The sequence below is a fragment of the Trachypithecus francoisi genome, unplaced genomic scaffold (genome assembly GCF_009764315.1).
Source record: "Trachypithecus francoisi isolate TF-2019V2 unplaced genomic scaffold, Tfra_2.0 Lachesis_group16, whole genome shotgun sequence".
Taxonomy (NCBI): domain Eukaryota; kingdom Metazoa; phylum Chordata; class Mammalia; order Primates; family Cercopithecidae; genus Trachypithecus; species Trachypithecus francoisi.
Window position 1 is genome coordinate 95,811,242 of NW_022681461.1, and position 25,211 is coordinate 95,836,452.

The 25,211-nt window shown below is 61.1% G+C and overlaps 1 protein-coding gene across 1 annotated transcript; it reads left to right on the forward strand.

Moving 5' to 3' along the window:
• The first annotated feature begins 9,716 nt into the window (after window positions 1-9,716).
• AGPAT2 (1-acylglycerol-3-phosphate O-acyltransferase 2) lies at window positions 9,717-25,180 on the forward strand. Its single transcript, XM_033238523.1, has 6 exons — window positions 9,717-10,005; window positions 20,248-20,381; window positions 20,674-20,849; window positions 21,709-21,804; window positions 23,465-23,537; window positions 24,396-25,180. The coding sequence occupies exons 1-6, from the start codon at window positions 9,824-9,826 to the stop codon at window positions 24,569-24,571; spliced, it is 837 nt and encodes a 278-aa protein (XP_033094414.1). The 5' UTR covers window positions 9,717-9,823; the 3' UTR covers window positions 24,572-25,180.
• Window positions 25,181-25,211: the final 31 nt, after the last annotated feature.

Here is a 25,211-nt window from a genome sequence, read left to right on the forward strand (position 1 = left end):
CATGGATGTGCAAAGACAGCAGGTGGCCGAATACCTGTCACCATCCCATGTCGCGTAAGGGGAGCAGGGCACACCGGCACTGGCCGTGCTAGCCCGTGGTGTGTAAATTCCTCCTGGGAACTTGTTTCTCAGCCCTGCCGAGAGCCGTGAGTGCAGCTGGCATGCGGGTCCCCGAGAAGAGTCCTGGCCCTGCTATGCTCCACTCTGCGGGGGACGCTCAGCCCTCCTCGACAGAAGGTGCACCTGGGAGATGGAGCTGGCGGCACAGAGGGAAGCAGGGGTTTCACCTAAAGCTCAGGCAGATCAGGACTTGGGAGCCTGCCTGGGGGAACATTTGGGGCTCCCCCATAAGACTGAGCTCCCTGAAGGCAGGCTTTCCCCAGGGGGTGTAGCCTGCCATGACCCTGGGCCTGTGGGGACGGTCTCCTGACCAGCTGTGGTCTCACCAGGCAGACGCTGGGCTCCTGCCAGGCCTCTTGACCGTCTGTCTTGCCAGCCAGGACACATTCTCCTGGCCTGCTTGGCTTCTGCCTGCTTATTAAGAAGGTGGCATGAAAAGAGAGCCACCCGCCATTGCCCCAGGGCTGCAGCCAGGTGCTCTCAGCAGGGTTCTCTGGGAGGCTGGGGAGGGGGAAGGCCTAGGGCCCGGGCCCTGTGCCCAGCCAGGCCTCACAGTGCTGGGCAGTGCAGTGCGCTGGCAAGAGAGTGTGTCTGCCTTTATTTATGCAGGTGACTGAGCAACAACGGGGAGGTTAATGTCATTTAAAGAAAGTGTTTTGGCCGGGCGCGGTGGCTCAAGTCTGTAATCCCAGCACTTTGGGAGGCCGAGACGGGCGGATCACGAGGTCAGGAGATCGAGACCATCCTGGCTAACACGGTGAAACCCCGTCTCTATATAAAAATACAAAAAACTAGCCGGGCGAGGTGGCGGCGCCTGTAGTCCCAGCTACTCGGGAGGCTGAGGCAGGAGGCAGAGCTTGCCGTGAGCTGAGATCCGGCCACCGCACTCCAGCCTGGGCAACAGAGCGAGAGTCTGTCTCAAAAAAAAAAAAAAAAAAAAAGAAAGTGTTTTTGGCTGGGCGTGGTGGCTCAAGCCTGTAATCCCAGCACTTTGGGAGGCCAAGGTGGGCGGATCATGAGGTCAGGAGATCGAGACCATCCTGGCTAACACGGTGAAACCTCATGTCTACTAAAAATATTTAAAAAAAAAATTACCCGGGCATGGTGGCGGGCGCCTGTAGTCCCAGCTACTCGGGAGGCTGAGGCAGGAGGCTGCGGAGCTTGCAGTGAGCTGAGATCCGGCCACTGCACTCCAGCCTGGGCGACAGAGTGAGACTCCATCTCAAAAAAAAAAAAAAGAAAGTGTTTTTTTGAGACAGAGTCTCGCTCTGTCGCCCAGGCTGGAGTACAATGGCGTGATTTTGGCTCACTGCAACCTCTGCTTCCCGGGCTCAGGAGATTCTCCTGCCTCAGCCTCCCAAGTAGCTGGGATTACAGGCACCCACCACCACGCCTGGCTAATTTTTGTATTTTCAGTAGAGATGGGGTTTCACCATGTTGGCCAGGCTGGTCTCGAACTCCTGACCTCATGATCTGCCCTCCTCGGCCTCCCAAAGTGCTGGGATGACAGGCGTGACCCACCGCACCTGGCCGGAAATGAAATTTTAGGGTGGAAGATTGTATCTGTCTTTATACCAACACACTCATAAAATATAATTTTCAATGTATTTTTATCAAGGAAGGAGCCCATGAAGGCAGAGGGCCTGGGCCTCCAGGTTCCATCGTGCCCTGTGTGGAGGGTCCTGGCCATAGGGCAGTGGCCAACTGGGGGCTCTGGAAATGCGGATGAAAGATACCTAAAAACTTGAAGGAATGGGGAAGGAGAAAGGGAGAGAAGGTAGGGCAGGAGGGAGGGAGGGAAAACTAATTCCCCAAGCCCAGAAACTAGGATGGGTGGACTTGCAGAGGGGAGGAACTTTAGTGCACCCCAAACGCCCAGAGGCGCCTGTGCAGTTCCAGTCATGTGGGCAGAGCCACGGTCTCAGGGCCGCTCCATGCTGGTTCCCACTAGTGGCCCAGGGGCACCCACTGCTTGGAGGACACACCCTGTGGGTGGGGCTGGGAGGCTCCCGCCTGATGCTGCTGAGCTTTGGGGGGGCCCTGGATTCCTGGGGTGGTACCCGCCCGGCCCGGCGCTCATCAGAGGACTCGGATTGTGCGGAAGGTTATTGTACAGCAAGTGGCAAGTGTCCCTGGGGACGCTTTAAGGATCAAGGATGGTAGATCCAAACCCGTGACCTCCTGTGGCTCCCGCATCTGGGGCCACATGTCCCATGTCCTCCCTCCATCCCTCTGCCCTGTGGCCTGGTGCCACCTCCAACCCACCCCACCCCCACCCCCAGGCCTGTCCACCAGAGGGCAGTGCCGCCCAACCCTTTTCAGAGGCCTGGGGGAGAATCCAGGGTGGCCTTGGGGGACTTGGCCCTGGGCTGGGGAAGGGGTTGCCAGCTGAAATACAGGACACCCAGATAGATCTGAGTTTCAGATAAACAACAAATAACACTTTTTAGTATAAGTAAGTCCCCATATTACACGGGACATGTTTATGCCAAAATATTCTTCCTCGCCTACCTGAAGTGCGGATCTAACCTGAGCCTGAGTTTTTGTTTTGTTTGCTAAATCTGGCAACCCTGCCAGGCGTAGGTGATTTGCAGGCTTTTGGAAGGCGGCTCTCAGGAGCAGGAAGGGCTGCAGCTAGCTCAGCAGGGATGGCCACTATCTGCCACACCTGCCCGAGGCTGTGACTCAGGTGGGGCTGTGACTCAGGCTCGCTGTGGCAGGGCGGGGAGGGTGGGAGCTGGGGGGCTGAGCTGCTGGACCTTAACCCTCACCTCTTACCCAGAGGCTAGAGGACCTGACCCACTCAGCTGCACTCAGGGCTCTTGTGCTGAGGCCTTGGGGTGGTGAGGGCCGTGGTACGGGTCAAAGGCCAGAGCCCTGTGTCCTCTGCTCTGGAAGGCACGGCTGCAGTTGCAATTAGTGTTACTGACACCCTCTAGGCTTGTGCAGTGCACAACCTGCACAGCCGGGCTGGGCATCCGGGGCAGCTCCTCTGGCTCCCTCCTTACCCAGGTCCTGCCCTCCCTCTCTCCCTGCCTGCCGTGCACCTGCCCTCACTGTGGCCTCTGGACTCCTGCTGGAGTTTCCTTTATTACATTTAAGTCACAGCTCCACCTGGAATTCAACCTGGGCTCAGACACCCCAATCTTCTGTAGTTTCCTTGATTGCATTTAAGTCACAACTCCACCTGGAATTCAACCTGGGCTCAGACACCCCAACCTTCTGGGATGGAAAAGAAAATGGAGAGTGTGGGGCAGACACCGGCTGAGCCGAGGGCAGGTCAGCACAGCCTCATGTCTGGCAGAGGGTGTCCAGGTTCTTGGCGTCATGAACAAAGAATTGGACACAATGCACAAAGCAACGGAAGAAGGATGCAGTAAAGGCAGCGATGTATTGAACATGAATGCACACTCCACAGTGGGAGCGTGGCTGAGCACAGAGGCTCGGGAGCCCTGTGACAGAACTGCCTGGGGTCTAAATACGCTCCAGAGGTTTCCATTGGTTACTTGGTCTATGCCCTATGTAAACGGAGAGGCCATTTCCTGTCATAGTTGATGTGTTTCCAGTTGATTTTGTTCTAGGAAGTGGTGTCAATCCGCCTTAGGTACCCAGGCTCCAGACTCTCCTCTCCTGCCTCACTGGGGCCCAGTCATTGCCGTGTCTGGATATCGGAGGCTGCCCCTGGCCCTGGCGGAAGCCCACCCACCATCCCCGAAGGCCGCTCTTTCCCAGGACGTCCAGAGGCTCTCGGTGAGTCGCTTCCCAGGTAGCCCCTGACGACTGAGGGCTCCAGGCTCCCCACAGTCCACACTGCCACTGGGATCGGAAGGGCAGATTCCTCCCTCCTTCAGTCACACATTCACTCACCAATGGGGCACCTGCCATGGGGCACCTACCGTGGGCCAGGAGCAGAGAAGAGGGTGCTGGAAGCGAACCCCTGGGTGGGCGGTTGGGTGGGGAGGGAAGCCCGCCTGCCTTTGCCCACAGGAGCACAGGCCTGGCATGGCCCCGGGACACAGGCCCCTGCCCCACACGGCAGCACAGATTCCCACGGCCCAGGCCTGGCGTGGTTCAGTGGAGAACACAGACACTAGGTCCACTGGGGGCTGCCTGGACCCCCTGGAAACTGTGTGCACCACCCAGGTGGCCCAGAGTGCGGCGCTCAGCCTGAGAAGGATCCAGCGTTGGGAGCCCCTGCAGGTGCCAGAGCCAGCCTTCGGACACTTCACCGAAGGAAACTGCAGCCTCGTCTGGCACCTGATGGCCGTTTGCTGAGGTCTTGCTGTTTCTCTCATTTGGTGGAAGAGGGGACTGCGGCCCTCAGAGGAGAAGGAACCTGCCCAGGTCACGGCCTGTGGCACTCAGGCCTCGGCTGTGACTGTGATGCTGAGCCCCTAACCCCCAGCCTCAGCCTCATCTTGCCAAGAGGATGATCCTGTGGAAAGGTGAAATCGCTCCTGAAATTGGGGGGCAAGTCTGAGCCCGCAGCTGGGTTTGCTAAGGTTTGGACCCATGCTGCCAAAGGCCCTTCCGACCGCGTCGTGGGCAGGGCGCAGGGCCAGAGCCAAGGCCACCCTGCAAGAGCCAAGCCCTTGGACACCACCACAGGCGGGAAATGGGTGCTCTGGAGGTATTCGGGGGAAGGGTGAAGGGAGGAGCCGACCGCAGCCCAGGCCTCTCTGCCCCAGCTTGCTGGGGTTGGGACCTCGGCCCCTCTGCCCCAGGGGGATCAGCTGCTCCAAGCCCCGCCCACAGTTGGGAGGCCCTGGGAGGAGCTCAGGGAACAGAGCCCGCTGTGGCGGGTGGGGCGGCCTTGTCATAGGAGGGGGCTCCTGAACGGCCCATTCTCTGGGGCACTTGCCTCCGTCCTGTGCCCTAGAGGAGATGCGAGAGGAGGGGTCTTGGAGGCCCTGGGCCTGATTGGACGTCACTCTCAGCAGTGAGTAAAAAGCCATGGGGTGAGGCGGAGGCTGCTGGCTGGGCCTTCGTCCCTGCCTTGCTTGGGCTGGCCTGGGCCATCCTGAGCCTCGGTCCCACTGAATCATCACACACCCCCTGCACGAAAGGGAAACTGAGGCCTAGAGAGGCAGGGCCGATCCAAGGTCACCCAGGGTCTCCTGGCTGGGTTGGGCTGCCTGACCCTGACCTTGGGCTCTTCAGCCCTACACCACACCCCTCTCTCGGACTGGGACCCACGCACGCCCCACCCTCTGGGCCTTCCTGTCCTGTGTGAGCTCCAGCCATGGCAGTGTCAGAGGCCGGAGCTCTGCGTCTGCTCTGGTGCTTCCTGCCGCGTAGCCCGACTTGCCCCGGCTCCCTGTTCCTCAGATGCACCACTTAGACACGGGTGTCCCGGGTGCGAGAGGCCGTGCATAGGGCACAGCTGCTCTGGGCAGGGAAGGGCTACTGCAGCATGGGCCCTTCCTCCCTGGGCCGTCTCCTCCCTTATGTCTCCTGATGCCTCCCGCCCCTGTCCTCTCCATCCACCTCTGTCCTCTGTCTCCCAGCCCAGACATCCTCCTGGCAGGAGAAGGACCCTGTGGGGTGCACTCTGTCCCCACCCCCACCCCAGCCTGGGATCTGAATACTCCGGTTGGGACATCCAAAGGCGTGACCTCCTGTTGGCTCCCACGTCTGGGGCACATGTCCCCAGGTCCCACGTGCCCTGGCCAGCACCCCTCGGGGTCCTCACCTGCCCTCCCCGACTCCCGGGGGAGAGTATAGACCGCCCCGCCTGCTGCAGAGTCCCAGGCAGCCAGCCCAGAGGGCTCACCTCATCTATTTTTAAGCACAAGCCCATGAAAGATTCACAGGCTGCTTTATTTACAGGTGGTGGGAATGGCACTGCGCCCAGCACACCCACCAGGAGGCTGGACAATCCGTCGGCCTGGGTACACTCTGCCCGAGAGCCCCAGGCAGGCCCGGCTTGGACCTCAGTGGCTCTGCGCAGGCTGAGATCCCGGCATAGCCCGGCCTCTCCGTCCAGCCTCCAGGCCTGGCTCTGATGTCCTCCCTGGAAGGAGGGAGCCCCTGTGGGGACCATCCCGAGGCCCAGCTGTGCTGTGGCTGCCCCCTGGCCACATGTCCCAGTGTCTCCAGCTGCTAAGAGCCTCTCCCCTTCCCTGGCTCTTGTCCCGGTGTCTCTCCAGAGCAAGTCTTTGGGGAGAGGCCTAGTCAGGGCCACGAGCCCTGGCGGCGCAGAAGCTGCCTCCGGTCACACACTGGGCACAGTGAGCATCGCGTCTCCACTTTACAGATGAGGAAACCGAGGCTCTGGTGCCTTGGCTAACTCAGGGTGTAAAGCCAGATGGACTGGTCTTCAAAGCCTGGCTGCCGTGCTCCGCCAGTCCTTCCTGGGCCACACAGCGCTGGCTTCATCTCCGCTCCCTGGAATTGGAGAGGCTTGGCTGCTCCTTCCGTCCTCACCCGCTCCTGGGCTATGGGCTCCCCAGGAGCCAGCTCAGCTCTCACTGTCACCTGGTGTCATGCGCTGTCTGGCTGGGTCCCAGCAAATGCCCAGGAGGACTCTCAGCTGTCCTTGGGCGGGTACAGCCGCATGGCCACCACCAGCCCAGCACCCCCTGCCCCTGGTAGCTGAGGGCATCTCAAGGGTCAGACAGGGCGCTGGCCATCCCTACACAACAGAACCAGGCTCCCAGTCCCTCACAACACCCTTGGGATAAACCCAGCAGAGCCCATGCCAGCCCTCCCTAGGAGAGAAGCACTCATTTTAGAGAAAATCTCTTTTCTAGGCCAGGCAAGGTGGCTCACATCTGTAATCCCAGCACTTTGGGAGGCCGAAGCTGGTGGATTACTTGAGGTCAGGAGTTTGAGACCAGTCTGCCCAACATGATAAAACCCCATCTCTGGGTGTGGTGTCGGGTGCTTGTAATCCCAGCTACTCAAGAGGTTGAGGTAGGAGAATTGCTTGAACCCAGGGGGTGGAGCTTGCAGTGAACTGAGATCACGCCACTGCACTCCAGCCAGGGTGACAGAGCAAGACTCCATCTGAAAAAAAAAAGAAAAGAAAAGAAAATCTCTTTTCTTGGCATCTTTGCCCGCCCATAAGATTCTCTGGAGCTTTACTTCTAGAAACAAAGACTGTGTTAGCTTCCCAAATGTGGCATTATATTAAAATACAAAATATTTCCTCATCACTCCCTGAGTCCCCAGCCCACCTCCTCTCAGATCTTGTCGGAGGAAAAGTGGACATTTCTCTCAACCCTTCTGCAAGGTGCAGAGAGGAGGGAGAAGGTGAAATTGGGTCACACCCTCTTCAGGAGAGCAGTGGGCAAAACCCCACTTGTCTGGGGAGGCAACAGGGTCACCGTGTGCTGCCCTGGCGCTGCTCCCGCCAGCCGTGGCAGGAGCCTTCGCTCTTTTCCTTTCCACCAGTCAGTCCCGGCTGTCTGGTGTTCACCCTTGAGAGCCTCAGTTTTCCCTCGTAAAATGGGGATGCATTTGCTGCTATGGAAAGTGTGTGCTGCGTACCTGCTATGTGCCAGGCATTGGCCTGAGTGCTGGTCATACATGGTGCACAAAACAGAGGAGGCCCCACGGGCTCCATGCCAGGGGGAGGAGAGGAGGGAGAGGCGTCCAACACACACACAGTCACCCGCGGGTGCGGGAAGATGGCGGCCACCCTGGAAAGGTCAGTGGGCTGGGAGGTAAAGGAGAAGAAGGGGGCTGGCACATAAAGCCCCTGGACAGGCCTGAGGGTTGTGAGGACTGGATTCCACAGCCAGGGTACAACCTGCTCGGGACCTGGGAGGCTCGGGACAGAGCCTCCAGCTGAAGGTGCTGTGAAGCTCCACCCCTCCAGGAAGTCCACTTGGGATCCCAGCCCCCATCCCCACATCGCCCAGCTTCCAGCAGTGGCACTCCTGGCTACAGGGTGCACCCACCACATCTGCCTGGGAGGTGAAAACCCCGCTGCCCTCAGCAGCCACCTCTCAACCTCCCAGGCACAGCAGTGGAGCTCTCAGACCTCCGGGCTGTGGGGTGCGCAGTTCCGGCTCCAAGAGTGGAAATAGGTCAAACCAGGCCCTCCAAGCTGATTCCAGATGAAGCCCAAATGAATCTGGAAGGAGATCGGGCTGGAGAATGCTCTCCTGGGTTTTGCTGTAAGATGCCCACAGGCCTGAGGCAAAAGGATGCATCTCCACTTTCAAGAAAAGCTGGGACCACCTGGGCACCGGCTGCTGAGCCCAGGCAGCGAGACCCCACGTCCTTCAGGACTGCAGTTCCCCATTTGAAGAGCAGTTTCTGTATTTGTCATTGTCTCAGCACAGTTTGGGGGGGGGGTGGTTACAATATTCAGGGAAATGTTTTAATAGCTCAACTCTGCATCTTAAAAAAGAGGGGCTGTAATCCCCTGCTGACCCCTTAGAGCCCGGGCAGCCAGCACTCCAGCAACTGCAGCAAACCCAAGAGTCCCTATGAGGAGCGACCCCAGGAAACTGCTTTTCTATTTTTTATTTATTTTTATTTATTTATTTTTTTGAGACTGAGTCTCACTCTGTCTCCCAGGCTGGCCTGCAGTGGTGCAATCTCCGCCTCCTGGGTTCCCGCCATTCTCTTGGCTCAGCCTCCGGAGTAGCTGGGACTACAGGCGCCGCCACCACGCCCGGCTAATTTTTTGTGGTTTTAGTAGAGACGGGGTTTCACTGTGTTAGCCAGGAGGGTCTCCATCTCCTGACCTCATGATCCGCCCTCCTCGGCTTCCCAAAGTGCTGGAATTACAGGCGTGAGCCACCGCGCCCGGTCAGGAAACTGCTTTTCAATCTCCATTTGCTCCCTGAGGTGGGACGACGGTTCGGGGCTGGGCCAGGTGACTGCTGCCCTTGTCGCAGCCGCACCTTGCCCCGCCACGCTGGCCGTGCTGCCAACCGGATGTGAACGCTGCCACCTGACACCCACCTTGCCTGCCCCGGGAGCGTCCCTGGTGACAAGGCTACTTCTGGTACCCAGTGTGGGGCATCCCAGCCCCGCGCGGAAACACGCCCCAGTTTGCCTGCCCGCCCCCAAGAGTCTCCCTACAGGGGCCCGAGGGCACCCTAAGAGCCAGGCCTTCGGCCAGGTGGCCACTGGTCACTCGGGGGCGGTTCGAGCGGCCCTCTGCGTGGCCACCGGCCTGGCACGGGCGGTCGCGTCCCCGCTGCCTTTCCGCCCTTGGGGAGCTGTGGTTCTGGGCGCAGGAGCCTGTGGCTGCCCCGGCAGCGGGGCGAGGGGGCACCGGGCGGGGCAGGAGGCCCAGACCGTGGGGGTCAGCTCCACAGACCGAGCGACCGGGAAGCCAGGATGGGGGTGGCCCTGGGACCGGGAGGGTGGGAGCAGAGCGCCAGAGCCTCGGTGACCTGGCAGTGGGCTGCAGGAGAGACTGTGGAGGGAGGGGCCGGGTGACCCACGGCGGGAAGGGGGGGCCGTGTCGGGGCGGGGTTGGCGACAGTGTCGGGCGGGGCTGGGGGGCCGTGTCTGGGCGGGGTCTGGTGAGGGGGCCGTGTCGGGGCGTGGTTGGGGACAGTGTCAGGGCGGGGCGCCTCACCTAGCCCTTCCCTGCCGCGCGCTCCTCGCCCCACCCCGCGCCCCGCCCCGCCCCGCCGCGCCGCCCTCGCAATAAGGGGCCTGAGCGCGCCGGGGAGGAGCCGGAGCGGGAGCAGGAGTGAGCAGGGCCGCGCCGTCGGGCGCCGGGCCGGGCCGGGCCATGGAGCTGTGGCCGTGTCTGGCCGCGGCGCTGCTGTTGCTGTTGCTGCTGGTGCAGCTGAGCCGCGCGGCCGAGTTCTACGCCAAGGTCGCCCTGTACTGCGCGCTGTGCTTCGCGATGTCCGTCATGGCCTCGCCCGTCTGCCTGCTGCGCCACGGCGGCCGGACGGTGGAGAACATGAGGCAAGGCCGGGGGCCGCCGGGAGGGGCCGGGGAACCGCCGCGCCGCTTCCGCTTCCCTAACTTTCTTCTGGGTTTCCCCCCTTCCTGCCCCGCCCGGCCCGCCCCGCTCCGCTCCGGGGCTCCGGGGAGAGCTCGCCTGGGCCGGTGGCGGGCACGGGAGGGGGTTCCGGAGGGAGGGGGTCCAGGAGCCAGGGGATCCCGGAGCCGGCGTCACAGTGCCCAGCACCCCACCCGCCGCCCTGGCCCCGGGCGTCTACACCAGTTTCGGCCTCCGCCGCGTCCCTGTAGCCCGGCGTGGGGTTCCGGGGGCGGAGCGGCTTTCGGAGAGAAAGGGGGCCGGGCCGCGCTGGGAGAGGCTCAGCCCTGCTTCCTGAGCGGGGAAACCGAGTCCGGGGCTGCGGGGACTTGCCCCAGGGCCATTCATTGGGGCGCACGGCGGCGTGGGGCGCCCCTCGGCCTCCCTCCGACGCCCTCCTGCCCGTCGGCCTGGTGATGGACGCACCTGTGAGGCGGGTTCCCCTCGCTCCCCTTCCTCTTCGCAGGGAGGTGGGGGACCCGGAGGGGACCTGCTTCAGTGCTGGGGAGCGCGACGCTGGCCTCCAGCTCTGGGGGTCCAGCTTCCACCCGAAGGGAAGGAAGAGTTAGGACTAGGGTGTGGCAGGGCTGAAATGTTCCCCTGGACGCCTTCCAGAAGGTGGGAGCTTGGTTTTGCCAGGCTGGGGTTGGGGGCCAGAGTTCAGACTGGGCTGCCAAGGACGGCGGGGGCTGGCTGCTCCTGGGCGGGGTGGCTGCTGGAGAAGGCTTTTGCCTGCCCCCTCTTCCTGTTAGCCATCCCCAGGCTGTTGCTACATTTCTCTCTGCCCTGTTTGGACTGCCCAGCCAGTGGCTTTTGCAATGGCCTGAGGTGGGGGCATTGTGGCCCCAGAGGCCCCCTTCCCCGTGGTTCCAGGGGCAGTGGGTGAAGGTTTGCTACCTCCCCACATCGCTGTCCTTGCCAGTCCTGGGAGGGCGCTGAGGCTCCTGGAACGGGCCTACATTCATGAACCGCCCCCGCCCCCACCATGGCTTCCCAGGGAGCCCCAGAAGCTCCAGGAATATGAAGAAGGACCCTGGGGCTGATGGTGAGCATGGAGAGTCCGAGAAGGGCCTGGCAGCTGCTCAGCCGGACATGTGTGTGACCGGTGGTGATGTGGGCCGGGTGGCCCAGGCCGGGGTCCCGGGGAGCGCACCCTCCAGGGCTGGCCCAGGTGGTGACTGGCGCGGACTTCCCCAGTGGAGCGCCCTTCAGGGAGGAAGGCAGTTTCCAGCAACAGGGAGTTCCTGGGGGCTGGGCTCTGGGCACCTGTGCTGGAATATCTGAAGGCCTCACCTGTGGTTCTGGCCCTGGGATCCCCTGTGGGCAGGGGTCTCTGTGAAGGGCCCCCCCTCAGCCCCTGGGGGGATTCAGAGTAGGAGCGAGGGTGCAGCTTTCCCAGCTGAGGAGGGGCCAGTCTGTGGGTTCCTTGGGGGGGCGTGTCCCCCACCCCGAGGAAATGGCATGTGTGGTTCTGACGCCAGCAGGGCATCCTGTGCCGGGTGTGTCCTGGGGTCCGGACAGGGGACAGGATCCTGTTCTTTCAGCAGAAGTGACGGTGCACCTGACTTAGGAGACCCTGGAGCAGACCCCACTACTGAGCTAGGCCCCAGGCCATGGGCGTCTTCATCGGCAGCCTCCTCGTGTGAGAGCCTGGCTTGCTCTGCAGGGTCCTCTGCCTGAACTTCATGGATGTTTCCCAGGGGCCAAATCGCAGTTCACCTGCTGCCCTTTCTATGGACCTGGCTGGCTGGGCTGGTTGGCACTGGCCCTGCTGCCCCACTCGCCCACTCGGCCCTGTCCCCATCTCAGCCTGGAGATTCTGACTAACCCGGGTGTCCTCGGGACCTGGGGCCTCTCATGGTGCTTGGATGGGACCCTCCTGCCACCCTTACCTCTTCAGGGCAGCACCCAGGCTCAGGCCTGTGGACTAGTGGCTTCCGGGACACTGGCTGCTAACAGCAGGTGCTTTGTTCTGGCTTTGGTCCCTGAAGAGAAGGGAGGGCCAGAGGGCGGGGCGGTCTGGAGGAGAGGCCTGGGACTCCATGGCTGCCTTCCCCACACCTCTGCAGGGCTCCCCAGGTCCCGGGGTCCCTGATGACTCCCAAGACTCCCAGCAATGGCTAAGAGTGGGGCTGTTGTGAACATGCATTCACTCCGTGGGGGCCGTCGGGAGGGGCGAGAAAGGCAGATGAAGAGGAGGCGCTTTGTCACTCCAGGGAAGGGACCCGGCGGGCTGGAAGGGAGGGAGGGGATACTTGGCCTCTGTTCCTGCTGTGCGCCAGGGGTGTCTCCAGCCTCGGGAACAGGGATTCGCATGTGCTCGGTGTTATAAATAAGGACACTGAGGCTGAGATAAGCAACTTGAAACTGGGGCAGGGTGCCCAAGCCAGGACGGGGTGGAACTGGGGTTCAAACCCACTGACAGTGACTCCAGAGTACCTGCTTTTCCCTTTCCCCGCCGTTCCCAGCCCAGCGCTTGGCGCCATCAGGGCAGCCCTGTGGCAGGCCTGAGCTCTGGGAGGGGCGCTCCGTCTTGCCCCTGAGCAATGGCTGCCCTGGCTGAGGCCCAGCCCCTCCCAACGTGGTTCCAGGCGGCGCCCGAGAGCCCCCTGCTGTCTACACTGTAGTTCTGAGCATGTGAGGGTCGGTGATGGGACTAGAACCGCTGAGGCAGCCTTTGCTCCCACCGGGCTTGGGGCTGAGACCATGGACCCCTTCCAGGCAGGGGTTGTCCCCGAGCCCTTCCCTGTGTGCACAGTTAGGGTGGAGCTGCAGGGCAGGTTTCCTCACCAGGGGCCGATGCCCTGGTACATCCATTCGACAGAGGAAAGCAAAGCCCAGAGCCCCTCTGTGTCCTATAGCTGGGTTCAGCTACAGGATCAGAAAACCCTAAAGACGGCAGCTTAATCCACAGAGAAGTTTACTTCTTTTTTTTTGAGATGGAGTCTCGCTCTGTTGCCCAGGCTGGAGTGCAGTGGCCGGATCTCAGCTCACTGCAAGCTCCGCCTCCCAGGTTCACGCCAGTCTCCTGCCTCAGCCTCCCGAGTAGCTGGGACTACAAGCGTCCGCCACCTTGCCCGGCTAGTTTTTTGTATTTTTTTTTTTTAGTAGAGACGGGGTTTCACTGTGTTAGCCAGGATGGTCTTGATCTCCTGACCTCATGATCCGCCCGTCTCGGCCTCCCAAAGTGCTGGGATTACAGGCTTGAGCCACCGTGCCCAGCCGAAGTTTACTTTTTCATGCAGAAAAGCAGAGCAGATGGGCAGCCTAGGGAAACAGCAGTTAGTTTCCGGCTCCTTTGACCTATGTTCCTACCATTTTCAGTGTCCTAGAGAGAAAAGGGGTACCCTTCCTCTTAAGGATGCTCCCCGAATTGAACCCCATGCTCTGCTGGTGTCCGGAGGCCAGGACCTAGTGGTCGTGACAGCTCCTGGCTGCAGGGCAGGCTCCTGTCCCGTGGAGCAGGTGCCCACGCCACACGCCCAGTGTGGGAAGAACGCACAGGGGACTTGGGATGTTGGGCAAGGTTTGATCCAGATTTGCTGGCCAGTGCACAGTCCTGGGTCCCCTGACAGATGTCCGGTGGGGACACAGTGCCATCGGGGAGACCTGTGTCACTGCAGCACTGGGGTCTTAGTCCCAAGGGAGACTGTGACCTTGGTTCTCCAGAGCTCTCCAGGTGTCTCTCTGCAGGCCCAGAAATTGGAGCTGTCCTGATTGAGGGATGGGAGGGCTTCTCTGGCCCCACCTCCTCCCAGCCCGCCGTACCTGCACTCCCACACATCCCCTTTGAGGAGTTATTGGGGACCCCCCACGTCCAGGTGTTTGTGTGGGCTGGACCCCCCACCCCTATGGACCCGTCCTGCCTTGTGCTGCAGCTCGGATGACACTTATCAGAAAACACCAGATTCCTCGCTGGGGCTCCTGTCCCCAGAGCATCCCTGATGGCTCTGCGTGGCCCCATCGAGCCCCGGGGGTTGGGGGGAGGCTGCCCTGAATGAGCTCACACAGCTGAGGATGGGCAAGTCCTGGCTCAGAGGGCTGCTGGGTCTCCTGGGAGTGTCCCAGCCCAGGGCCAGGGCAAGGGTCAGCGAGTGGCCTTCCATGAGGACAGCCTGGCCAATGGCCTGGGCCCTGACCTAGACCCACCTCCCAGCTGCCTGAACCTGCTGCTGGTGGGACCGGGGACTTAGGCACATTGAGGGGCCTTTCGCTTTGATTTACTTTGGATTTTTTTGTTTTTTTGTTTTTTTTTTGAGACAAGGTCTCGCTCTGTTGCCCAGGTTGGTCTCAAACCCCTGAGCTCAAGTGATCCATCTGCCTCAGCCTCCCAAAGTGCTGGGGTCATAGGCGTGAGCCACCACACCCAGGCCCGCCCATTTTGGATTCTTTCCCTCCTGTGTCATCCTCATCACAGCCACTGTTGGTAGAGGTCCTGTCCTGGCCTGAGGGTGCCCCAGGTGTCGGGCCTTATAGAGTGTAAGCCCGTACACCCTTCCGAATGAGCCTGGGAGGTCAAGTGAATTGCCCGAGGCCATAGCTGGGATGAAGGGGAATGGTATCCAAATCCCCGTCTGGCCCAGAGCCTGGGTGTGGGAGCAGCCCAGGTGTCCGGGGGCTGAGCTCAGATGGTCTGAGGAGGCTGGATTCCTACAGACCGCAGAGGGGTCTCATGGTGCTTCGCTCAAGGCCGGTGGGCTCCAGTCCGAGGGCTCCTGAAAGAGACTGGGGCAGGACCTGGCTTTCAGCAGGAGCCCGCTGCTCCAATGCCACCGGAAGGGCCCAGTCTGGGCTCAGCCTTGCTTGGTTTGGGCACTGGGCTGCTTCCTGGGCCTCCTGCCTTGCTGGGCAAAGCTGGCACAAGTCACCTGCCTGGCAGCGGCCAGCAGGGTTCCCCAAGCTCCAGGCTTCCGGCGACCTTGGCTTTGCCCCTGCTGGGGTACTCTGGGGAGGCAAGGAGTCCAGGACCTGGAGTTGGGGTCCGTGTGACTGTGTCCTGGACCAGCACAGCGACACCTGCCCCAGGCTTTGGGGAAAGGACAGGGCAGCCTCTCGTCCCCCTGTGGTGGGTGGGAGGAGAGTTTGGGTGAGGCGGGGTGTTTGGCACAGGACAGGACCTGGGCTGGGCAAGCTGGTCGGGGAAGCCTGCGGACAGTGGCTGCTCTGACCATTCTGAGCTTCCCGCTGGGGGAGGCCGGAGCAGGCTCCCAGCCTGCTGGGGGGTTGAGGGGGCTGCGGAGCCTGGGGGAGGGAGGGAGCCTCAGGATCAGCTCCTAGAGTCCTAATGGGGGCCCTCGCCACCCCAGCACAACTCTGCCAGCTCAGAAGCAGGGTTCCGAGGGGGCGCTCAGGCTTGTTCTGGCTTCCCTGCTGTGTGGCCTTGGGGAAGTCACTTAACTTTGCTGAACCTTGAACCTCGGCTTTCTCATCTGAAGAGGGGGGTTATGATCGTACCTACCCTAGGGGGTTACCCTCAGAACGAAAGGGTGACTCATGTTGAACCCTTGTCTCGGGGCTTTGCACACAGGAGGTACAGGGGGCCTCTGTGCTTAGAAGGCGATTTTTCTCTGCCTGGTTCCCTGGGGTGTCCTCGGCTGCAGGAGCTTCTGCAGGGCTTACAAGGTTCAGGCCCTTCCTCTCTGAGGAAACACTTTTTTTTTTTTGAGATGAAGTCTCGCTCTGTCACCCAGGCTGGAGTACAGTGGCACCATCTCGACTCACTACAACCTCCACCTCCCTGGTTCAGGTGATTCTCCCGCCTCAGCCTCCTGAGTAGCTGGGATTACAGGCACCTGCCACCAGGCCTGGCTCATTTTTGTTTTAATAGAGACGGGATCTCACCGCGTTGGCCAGACTGGTCTCGAACTCCTGACCTCTGGTGATACGCCTGCCTCGGCCTCCCACAGTCCTGGGATTACAGGCGTGAGCCACCTCGCCCAGCCAGGAACCGCTTTTAAAGTGAGAGTCTATACTTTCCCACCAGCTTTCAGAAAGCTCTGAACTATATATGAGACACTAGGGGAGGAAGTGCGGTGGCTCCACGTGGCTGGTGCAGGTGGCCCTTTGTCCCCTTGAGGACATCAACTTGGACTTTCTTCCGCCTCCAGGGTATACCTTTCTCCCCCAGCCACACCGTGGGCTGCAGAGTTCTGGAGAGCTACAGCCTCCTTCTGGCCTGGGGCAGACTCCATCCGCTCATCTTTCTGGCCTGAGGATCAGGGGCTGGTGATGGGCGTCAGGACAGAGCGTCCGCTCGGCGCTGCCTGCTGGGTGGGGATTTGTAACCTGTGTGTTTCACAGTTGAGAGAAGTATCAGTGCATGATCCATCCCCTGAGCAGCTTAGATATTAAAAAAAAAAAAAAAAAAGGAAAAGTTTTAGAGCTGGAGAGTGGTGCTGACCACACAGCAGGGGATGCGCTGAGTGCCATGGAACCATGCACTGAGAAACAGGTAAAATGATAATGTTTAAGTGATGCATGTTATACCACAATCAAAACAGATGAGGGCCGGGTGCCTGGCTCACTCCTGTCATCCCAGCATTTTGGGAGGCCAAGGCGGGCGGATCACAAGGTCAGGAGTTTGAGACCAGCCTGGCCAACATGGTGAAACCCCATCTCTGCCCAAAATACAGAAATTAGCCCAGCATGGTGGTGGACACCTGTAGTCCCAGCTACTTGCTAGGCTGAGGCAGGAGAATTGCTTGAACCCGGGAGGGGGAAATGGCAGTGAGATGACATCACGCCACTGCACTCCAGCCTGGGTGACAGCAAGACTCTGTCTCAGAAAAATAAAAAACAAATGCACATCTCATTTTTTAATAACTTTAGATTTACAGAGAAGTTGCAGAGATATTACAGGGGGACTCCATATGACCCTCACCAGTCCTCCCTTGTTAATGTCTTACATCGCCAAGATGCAGTTGTCAACACTAAGAAACCAGCTGACCTGCTGTGGTGGCTCATGCCGGTAATCCCAGCACTTTGGGAGGCCGAGGCGGGAGGATCACCTGAGGTCAGGAGTTCGAGACCAGCCTGGCCAACATGGTGAAACCCCGTCTCTACTAAACATACAAAAACTAGCCAGGCATGGTGGCATGTGCTTGTAATCCCAGCTACTCGGAGGCTGAGGCAGGAGAATTGCTTGAATCTGGGAGGCGGAGGTTGCAGTGAGCCGAGATGGTGCCACTGTACTCTAGCCTGGGTGACAGAACGAGACTCTTGTCTCAAAAAAACAAAAAAGAAAAAAAAAGGCTGGGTGTGGTGGCTCACGCTTATAATCTCAGCACTTTGGGAGGCCAAGGCGAGCAGATCACTTGAGGTCAGGAGTTCAAGACCAGCCTGGCCAACATGGTGAGACCCCCCCCCCATCTCTACTAAAAATACAAAAAATTAGCCAGGCGTGGTGGTGCACGCCTGTAATCCCAGCTACTCAGGAGGCTGAGGCATGAGAATTACTTGAGCCTGGGAGGTGGAGGTTGCAGTGAGCCGAGATCACACCACTGCACTTCAGTCTGGGTGACAGTGAGACCCTGTCTCAAAAATAAAAAAGTAGATAAAAGATGGAACTGGCCAGTGTCACTACCAGAGGGAACCACTGTCCCTTTCAGATGTGACCCGAGACTTCTGTAGGTAGCTAGCTTTGGAATTGCAGGTGCGTCTTGGCTGCTGCTAGAAATCTTACGCGTGTCCTTCACAAGATGTGAGTGTGGACCTGCCCTGTTCTTCCTCTCTGTCGCAGCTGGCTGTGAAACGGACCCTAATTTACTTTCGCTCTCCCTACTGGTGGACATTTAAGCATTTTCAGGTTTTCCTAATTCACCACACACTTGAGCACCACAAGCTTCTCCAGGCATTGGGCGAATTCCTGGAAGATTCTGAGAGGAGAGGGGCCAGGTTTCCTCAGGGCTCTGGCCGGGCCTGCCAACCTGCCCTCCGGAAGCATCTGTGTCTGTGCAACTCCCCACTCCTGCCAACTGCTGGGCCCGTTCCCAACGCCCTGGCTGGCGCCTCCTGTTATCAGGCGTTTTAATCTGTGCCGGGGGAAGGATAAGGACGGTCTCTTGTTTCCATTTGCATTTCTTTGATTGGTGACGCGACCGTCTTGCTAGCACAAGACAGTTCCGTGTTTTCTGTTGGTGAACTGCCACCTATTGCCTCCTCATCTTCTTGGAGCGTCACAGGGGTCCGGGAAGCTGGATCGTGCAGATGAGTGTGGAGGCAAAACAGCCCTGCAGTTCCCCTGAGCGTGTGGGTGCTGCCAGCCCAGGCACGCCTTCTGGGTGGGAGGGGGCGGTGGCCGGCGTGGCCTGGAGAGATGTCTCCGGAGCTGGCTGAGGAGGGCAGATCTGAGGAGGCCCCAGGCTTCCAAGTCCAGGGACGGACGGCTGGACTCATCATCAGAATTAACCATTAGGCCCCCCTTGACTCAGTTTCCCCATCTGCAACCGGGGTCATGAGCGTTGCCCCATCCGCCGGAGGTGGTGCTGCCACAGGCCTGGGCTCACACATGGAAGGGCAGAGTGCCAGGGCCAGGGAGGGGACGGGGGTGTTGGTGTCGTATGGGAACAGACATCAGCTGGGGAAGGTGGAGAATTCTGGAGACGAGGGAGGAGATGGCTGCAGGACACCGAATGTGCCCAGCGCCTGTGAACTGTGCACCCAGAAAAGGCCAAGGGGATACATTTTATGTTACGTGTATTTTACCACAATTTTTTTTTTTTAAAGGCCGGGCGAGTTGGCTCAGGTCTGTGATCCCAGCACTTTGGGAGGCCGAGGTGGGCAGATTGCTTGAGCCTAGGAGTTTGAGACCAGCCTGGCCAACACGGTGAAACCCCATCTCTACCAAAAATACAAACACTGGCCAGGTGTGGTGGCACACGTCTGTGGTCCCAAGCTAGTCAGCAGCCTGAGGTGGAGGCTGGAGTGAGCCAAGATTGTGACACTGCACTCCAGCCTGGGTGACAGAGCAAGACCCTATTAAAACAACAAAAATCCCCACCAGTATGGCTTGGAGAGGAGGCCTCGGCTTTGAAACCCTGCTCTGTGGCCTGGAGCAGTTACTCAGACTCATCTGCACAAAGCGGAGGGCCCTTAGGACTGTTGGGGGATCAAATGGTGGGTGGCACTGCTGCATGGAGAGGGGAGCAGCACTGGGAGCCCCCCGGTCAGCGCTGGCACAGCCTTGCCCCTGGTCATCCACCCCTGCTGGAGCTTTGGGGTGAGCTCCGTCCTCCTGGCTCCGTCCCTGCCGGCTGCCCCGTGATGGGCAGGTACACTATCTGGGGTATGCCCAGAGCTTCCTGGCAGCACAGCAGGGCACAGGCTTGGGGCGCTTGGAGCTGGTCAGAGACTTCGGATGTCCCTTGGACATCCCTGGTCCCAACCATGATGGGCTGCTTGGACGAGGCCACCTCACATTCGCAGGTGCTCCAAGGACAGCCGCCAGTGGGCTGGGCCCCTGCCAGAGTGGGGGCTGCTGGGGCCGGTGCTCTGGTGGCCGGGACCCTGGCTCTGTTCCTGCTCCTGATGCGACCTCAGACAAGCCCCGAGCCCCCCGTCGCCTATTCATGGGGAAAAGGAACCCGGCCTGATTCTGTAGGTAGGGGTGAGAGAGGGTCTCGGTCTTGGCTGTTTTCTGGAAGAGCCTTTTGGAGGTCCTTTCAGAGGTGTCCACTGGCACTGACACTTTCTTCCTGATGTGGCCCTGCCTTGAGGGGCCAGTGACCTTCCCCAGGGTGTGTAGGGCCCCATCTCCTCTGCAGGGGTGCAGAGGCTGCTCTCCCTGACGTGGGTCCTTCGTGGCGGACGTGAGAGCCAGTGCCACTTCCTTTCCGGCTGGATCCCCTGTAGGGTGTTTGAGGGCTGGGCAGGCCCCTGGACGTGGATTTGGAAGTGGGCGCCTGCCCATGCTCCTAGCATCCGAGTTCCAGAGGCTCTGGGTTTTCCCCTGTTGCAGGGGAGATGGAGGCAGGGCAGCCGTCCAGGTGGGTGAGCCGGGCCCAGGACTCTGTCCCTTCAGGGGCTCCCTCCCCTGTGTCTCCCGGTCTCCTGCCCTACGCCAGGAGGGCCTCTCCCCGGCCTCCTCCACACCCCACCCCCAGGCCTTCGCGCCCCAGCCTCGGCTGCGGGATCTGCGGGACCCGTGTTCACGGTGGCCTCCCCTGCAGCATCATCAGCTGGTTCTTGCGAAGCTTCAAGTACTTTTACGGGCTCCGCTTCAAGGTGCGGGACCAGCACAGGCTGCAGGAGGCCCGGCCCTGCGTCATCGTCTCCAACCACCAGAGCATCCTGGACATGATGGGTAGGCCGGGCATCCAGGGCGGCTTCTGGGTTCTGAGTGGGGCCCGCTGAGCTGGGGCTGTGTGGGGCTGGGGCGGGGTCCCGAGGACGAAGACACAGGGCTGCCTGTGCCTAGGGGAGGTTGGCCTCAGTACCTCCCTCAGGGCCGGACACAGAGGCTCAGAGGCCACATGACCCGCCCAGGTAGCCAGGGAGAAGGCAGGGCCCCAGGCAGTTCTGTGGGTGCTCAGCGACTGTCTTCCAGCACACGCTCTCTCCTCCTCTCCCTGTCTCTCTCTCTCTCTGTCTCCCAGGCCTCATGGAGGTCCTTCCCAAGCGCTGCGTGCAGATCGCCAAGCGGGAGCTGCTCTTCCTGGGCCCCGTGGGCCTCATCATGTACCTCGGGGGCGTCGTCTTCATCAACCGGCAGCGCTCTAGCACTGCTATGTCGGTGATGGCCGACCTGGGCGAGCGCATGGTCAGGGAGAACGTGAGTGTGCAGGGCCAGGGCTGGGTGGGGTCGGGGTGGGGCCCGGGTGGGGTCAGGCGGGGACCAGCCTGTGACTTGGTTTTGGCAGGAAAAAGACCCCCACATCACCCTGCTCCGCAGATCGGGTCCCACGCCAGCTGCTTCACAAAGTGGGGCTTCTTTTTTTTTTTTTTTTTTGAGACGGAGTCTCGCTCTATCGCCCAGGCTGGAGTGCAGTGGCCGGATCTCAGCTCACTGCAAGCTCCGCCTCCCGGGTTTACGCCATTCTCCTGCCTCAGCCTCCCAAGTAGCTGGGACTACAGGCGCCCGCCACCTTGCCCGGCTAGTTTTTTTTTTTTGTATTTTTTAGTAGAGACGGGGTTTCACCGTGTTAGCCAGGATGGTCTCGATCTCCTGACCTCGTGATCCGCCCGTCTCGGCCTCCCAAAGTGCTGGGATTACAGGCTTGAGCCACCGCGCCCGGCCGCTTTTTTTTTTTTTTTTTTTGAGACGGAGTCTCGCTCTGTTGCCCAGGCTGGAGTGCAGTGGTGGCGCGATCTCAGCTCACTGCAAGCTCCGCCTCCCGGGTTCACGCCATTCTCCTGCCTCAGCCTCCCAAGTAGCTGGGACTACAGGCGCCCGCCACCTCGCCCGGCTAGTTTTTTGTATTTTTTAGTAGAGATGGGGTCTTACCGGGTTAGTCAGAATGGTCTCGATCTCCTGACCTCATGATCCGCCCGCCTCGGCCTCCCAAAGTGCTGGGATTACAGGCTTGAGCCACCGCGCCCAGCCAAAGTGGGGCTTCTTAGGAGGGGAGGGAGCGCGGCCTTTCTGGGGTGGCCTGAGCGTGAGGTCAGCCCAGGCTCTTCTCTCCCTGCAGCTCAAAGTGTGGATCTACCCGGAGGGTACTCGTAATGACAACGGGGACCTGCTGCCTTTTAAGAAAGGCGCCTTCTACCTGGCGGTCCAGGCACAGGTAGACCGAGCCCAGCCCTCCCCGGGTGGGTGAAGGCTGGGGAGGTGGGGTCAGGCTGGCTTAAGGCAGGAGGTGACCACCCAGCCAAGCTGAGGACCCTTGGCAGGCAAGGGACTCCTCCCACTGAGTTGGGGACAGGGCCTCCTTGCCCCTTCCCACACTTGCCCCCTGACCGGCCAGGGAGGGCAGCCCCTTAGGCCTTTCGCCCATACAGAGAGTGACCAGCTGCCCTTGGTGAGCACCCAGGACGTGGCCTGCGAGGCTGGGCAGGTAGAGGGGTGGGAAGCCGGGCCGCTGACCTCTGCCCGCCAGGCTCTCAGGAGGCTCATTCTGGGCCTGTGCCTGGCTGGGGTGGGCTTCAGGGCATGGGCAGTGGGTCTGGACAAGCCAGGCTTTTGGTGCAGCGGCGGGTCGGGCCAGAGCTTGGGGTGGGTGGAGCTCATTGTGAGCAGCACCTGCAGACTCTGGGCTTCCTGGTCCCCAGCCTCCAGGGGTGCAGCGCGTCCTAGGGTGTCTGGGAGAGGCCAGGGTATAGCCAACCCCGCGGCACCTGTCCTGCCCCTGCCGCTGTGCTGGGGAGAGTTGCGTCAGGAGAAGGAGCTTTTACCCTACCTGGATGGGGTCTCACTCAGGGCCGGGGTCTCAGTTCCTTCCCTCACACTGGCCTGTAGTGGCCCCCGGTGCCTGACCCTGTGCAAGGTGGGTGGGAGGGGGCCCTCCTTCCGGAGGCTCCCAGCTAAGGCTGTGAGGCCTGGGGAGCCCCGGAGGCACTGGGCTGGGCGGGCATCCTTGGGTTTGATCCCAGCCCTGCCCAGGTGCAGGACACACCTGCCCAGCCTCGGGCTGATGTCACTTTTCTTTGGGGGCGGAGTGACGGCTGGATCGGCTCTGGGAGAGGAGAGGGGAGATGGGGGGCTGTGATGGGGGAGGCTGGGGGTGGCGGCAGCCAGGAGACTGCTCCCAGTCCCCACCTACCTGCCGGCCCCCTCCCTCCCTGCCTCCAGTCCCCACCTACCTGCCGGCCCCCTCCCTCCCTGCCTCCAGTCCCCACCTACCTGCCGGCCCCCTCCCTCCCTGCCTCCAGTCCCCACCTACCTGCTGGCCCCCTCCCTCCCTGCCTCCAGTCCCCAGCCTACTTGCCAGCCCCCTGGAGGTTCCCTGGCTGCCTCAGGTTAATGATCACCCCCAAGTGCCCTTGGATTTGACCCCAGTGGCTTCCAGGAACACCAGCAGGCTCCACCCCTCCCCCTGGCTAGAGCTGCCTCCCTCGCTAGTTTCCTGGGATGGAGAGAGGACTGGGAGGGAGGCGTGGGCAGGGAAGAGTGCCATAACCTCCTCCTACATCGGACAGGGCCCTGCCCCACTGGCTAGCTACACATCCAGTACAGGGACAGGCGGGAACCAGACAAACAAGTGCTAGCTCAGGAGGGTTTTCTAGAGGAGGTAAGTAAAGATTTGCAGGATGAGCTTTGCAACTCTGGGCCAACCAGAGCAGGACGGGTATCCCAGGTCCCAAGGGCAGGACAGCCACAAGGACCCATGGCAGCAGCGAAGGCAGGGGCAGGTGGGCCACCGGACAGGGCTCCCCAACCATATGCAGCCTGGGGTGTGCCCGGCCTGTCCCCAGGGCTGCCTCAGCCGCGTGTCTCCCTGCCCACAGGTGCCCATCGTCCCCGTGGTATACTCCTCCTTCTCCTCCTTCTACAACACCAAGAAGAAGTTATTCACCTCAGGTACCCCCACATGTGTGCACCCGGGGTGTAGGCCCTGCCTCACCCTATGGTCACGGAGCCCTGGGCCCCTCATCGTTCCCATTTCTGGGTGGCACCCATGGCGTGGCCACATGGTAACCATGTGGCGAATGAGTGACTCAGGCTGGAGTCCCAGCTGTGGGCTTTGTGGTCTCATGGTGGTCACCCTTCCCAGTGGCCCTGTGAGATGGGTGGTGCTGGGCCCATTTTTCAGAGGAGGAAACTGAGGCTCCAAGAGGATAGCCTGGGTGCCTGACTTCACACGGATGGACCCCAGCTGTGCACACAGCTTGGGGGCCTTGAGGCAGCTTCCTGCAGGGCTGAAGGGCAGCCTCTGAGCCCGTGCGTCCAGGCTGATGCCTGCGTGGGGTAGATGGAGCCCAGGCAGCCCAGGGGCACAGGCAGCGAGGCTCACAAACTCTTCCCTTTCCAGCCAGTTCCCAGAACGTGGGTACCTGGTGCCCAGGTGGGACAGTGGGGTCAAAGTTGGAAAGCAGTGGGGGAACCCAGCTCCACCTCTCCCACAGCCCCCCGTATGGAACGCAGAGGCCAGACGGTGGGGTAGGGGCGATCGGGAAGAGGGGCTTTCTGGGGGCAGTAACAGGAGCACAGACTTATCGAAACTGTGGCATGAAGGCCAGGCAGCTATGGGTTTTACTGCACCAACATTACTGCAATTAAAATAACCCACCACAGCTAGGGAGTCCAGGAGAAGAGCCTGGCCTCAGGGGCTTCCCAGGGAGTGGCTATGGGGGGCCAGGGAGAGGTGAGGCTAGGGCAGCAGGCTGAGGTGGGTCCCAGCTCCCCACAGGCTGCTGAGGTCTGTTGCTCCCCCGGCAGGAACAGTCACAGTACAGGTGTTGGAAGCCATCCCCACCAGCGGCCTCACCGTGGCGGATGTCCCTGCACTCGTGGACACCTGCCACCGGGCCATGAGGACCACCTTCCTCCACATCTCCAAGACCCCCCAGGAGAACGGGGCCACTGCGGGGCCTGGCGTGCAGCCGGCCCAGTAGCCGAGACCACGGCAGGGCAGGACCTGGGGAGGGCAGGTGGGAAGCCAATGGCTGGAGGATGGGCAGAGGGGACCCCCACCCAGGCTTCCAAACACCATGTCCGGCTCCCCTGGCTCTCGTTCAGCCCTGGAAGCAGCAAGTCCCTTCTGTCACTGGCCTCAGACATGGGCCCCTGGCGTCCGCTGCAGGGGGATCAGCTGGACCCTCCCCAGGCTCGAGGGCAGGGACTCGCCCCCACGGCACCTCTGGGAGCTGGGATGATGAGGATGAGCCTGAGGCTGTGGCCGGCAGGTGGGCTGAGCCACAAGGCCCCCGGATGGCCCAGGAGCAGACGGGAGGACCCCAAGGCCCGACGTTCACTGCCCGAGCCCTCTGCTCTGGCCACCTGGGACCCACTCGGATGCAGTCGGGCTCCAGGGTCCAGCCCACAAGCTGCATCAGGCTCTCAGGAGAGAAGGCGCCTGGAGGGCCGGGAGTCCCAGACTCACGCACCCTGGGCCACAGGGAGCCGGGAAGCAGGACCTGCTGCTCCTGCCGGCGTGGAGGACTCTGTGGAGTCAGCATTGTACTCCGTTGCTGTTTTTTTATAAACACACTCTTGGAAGTGGCTGGGCAGCTGTGGTCACTCACAGGGCGGGCA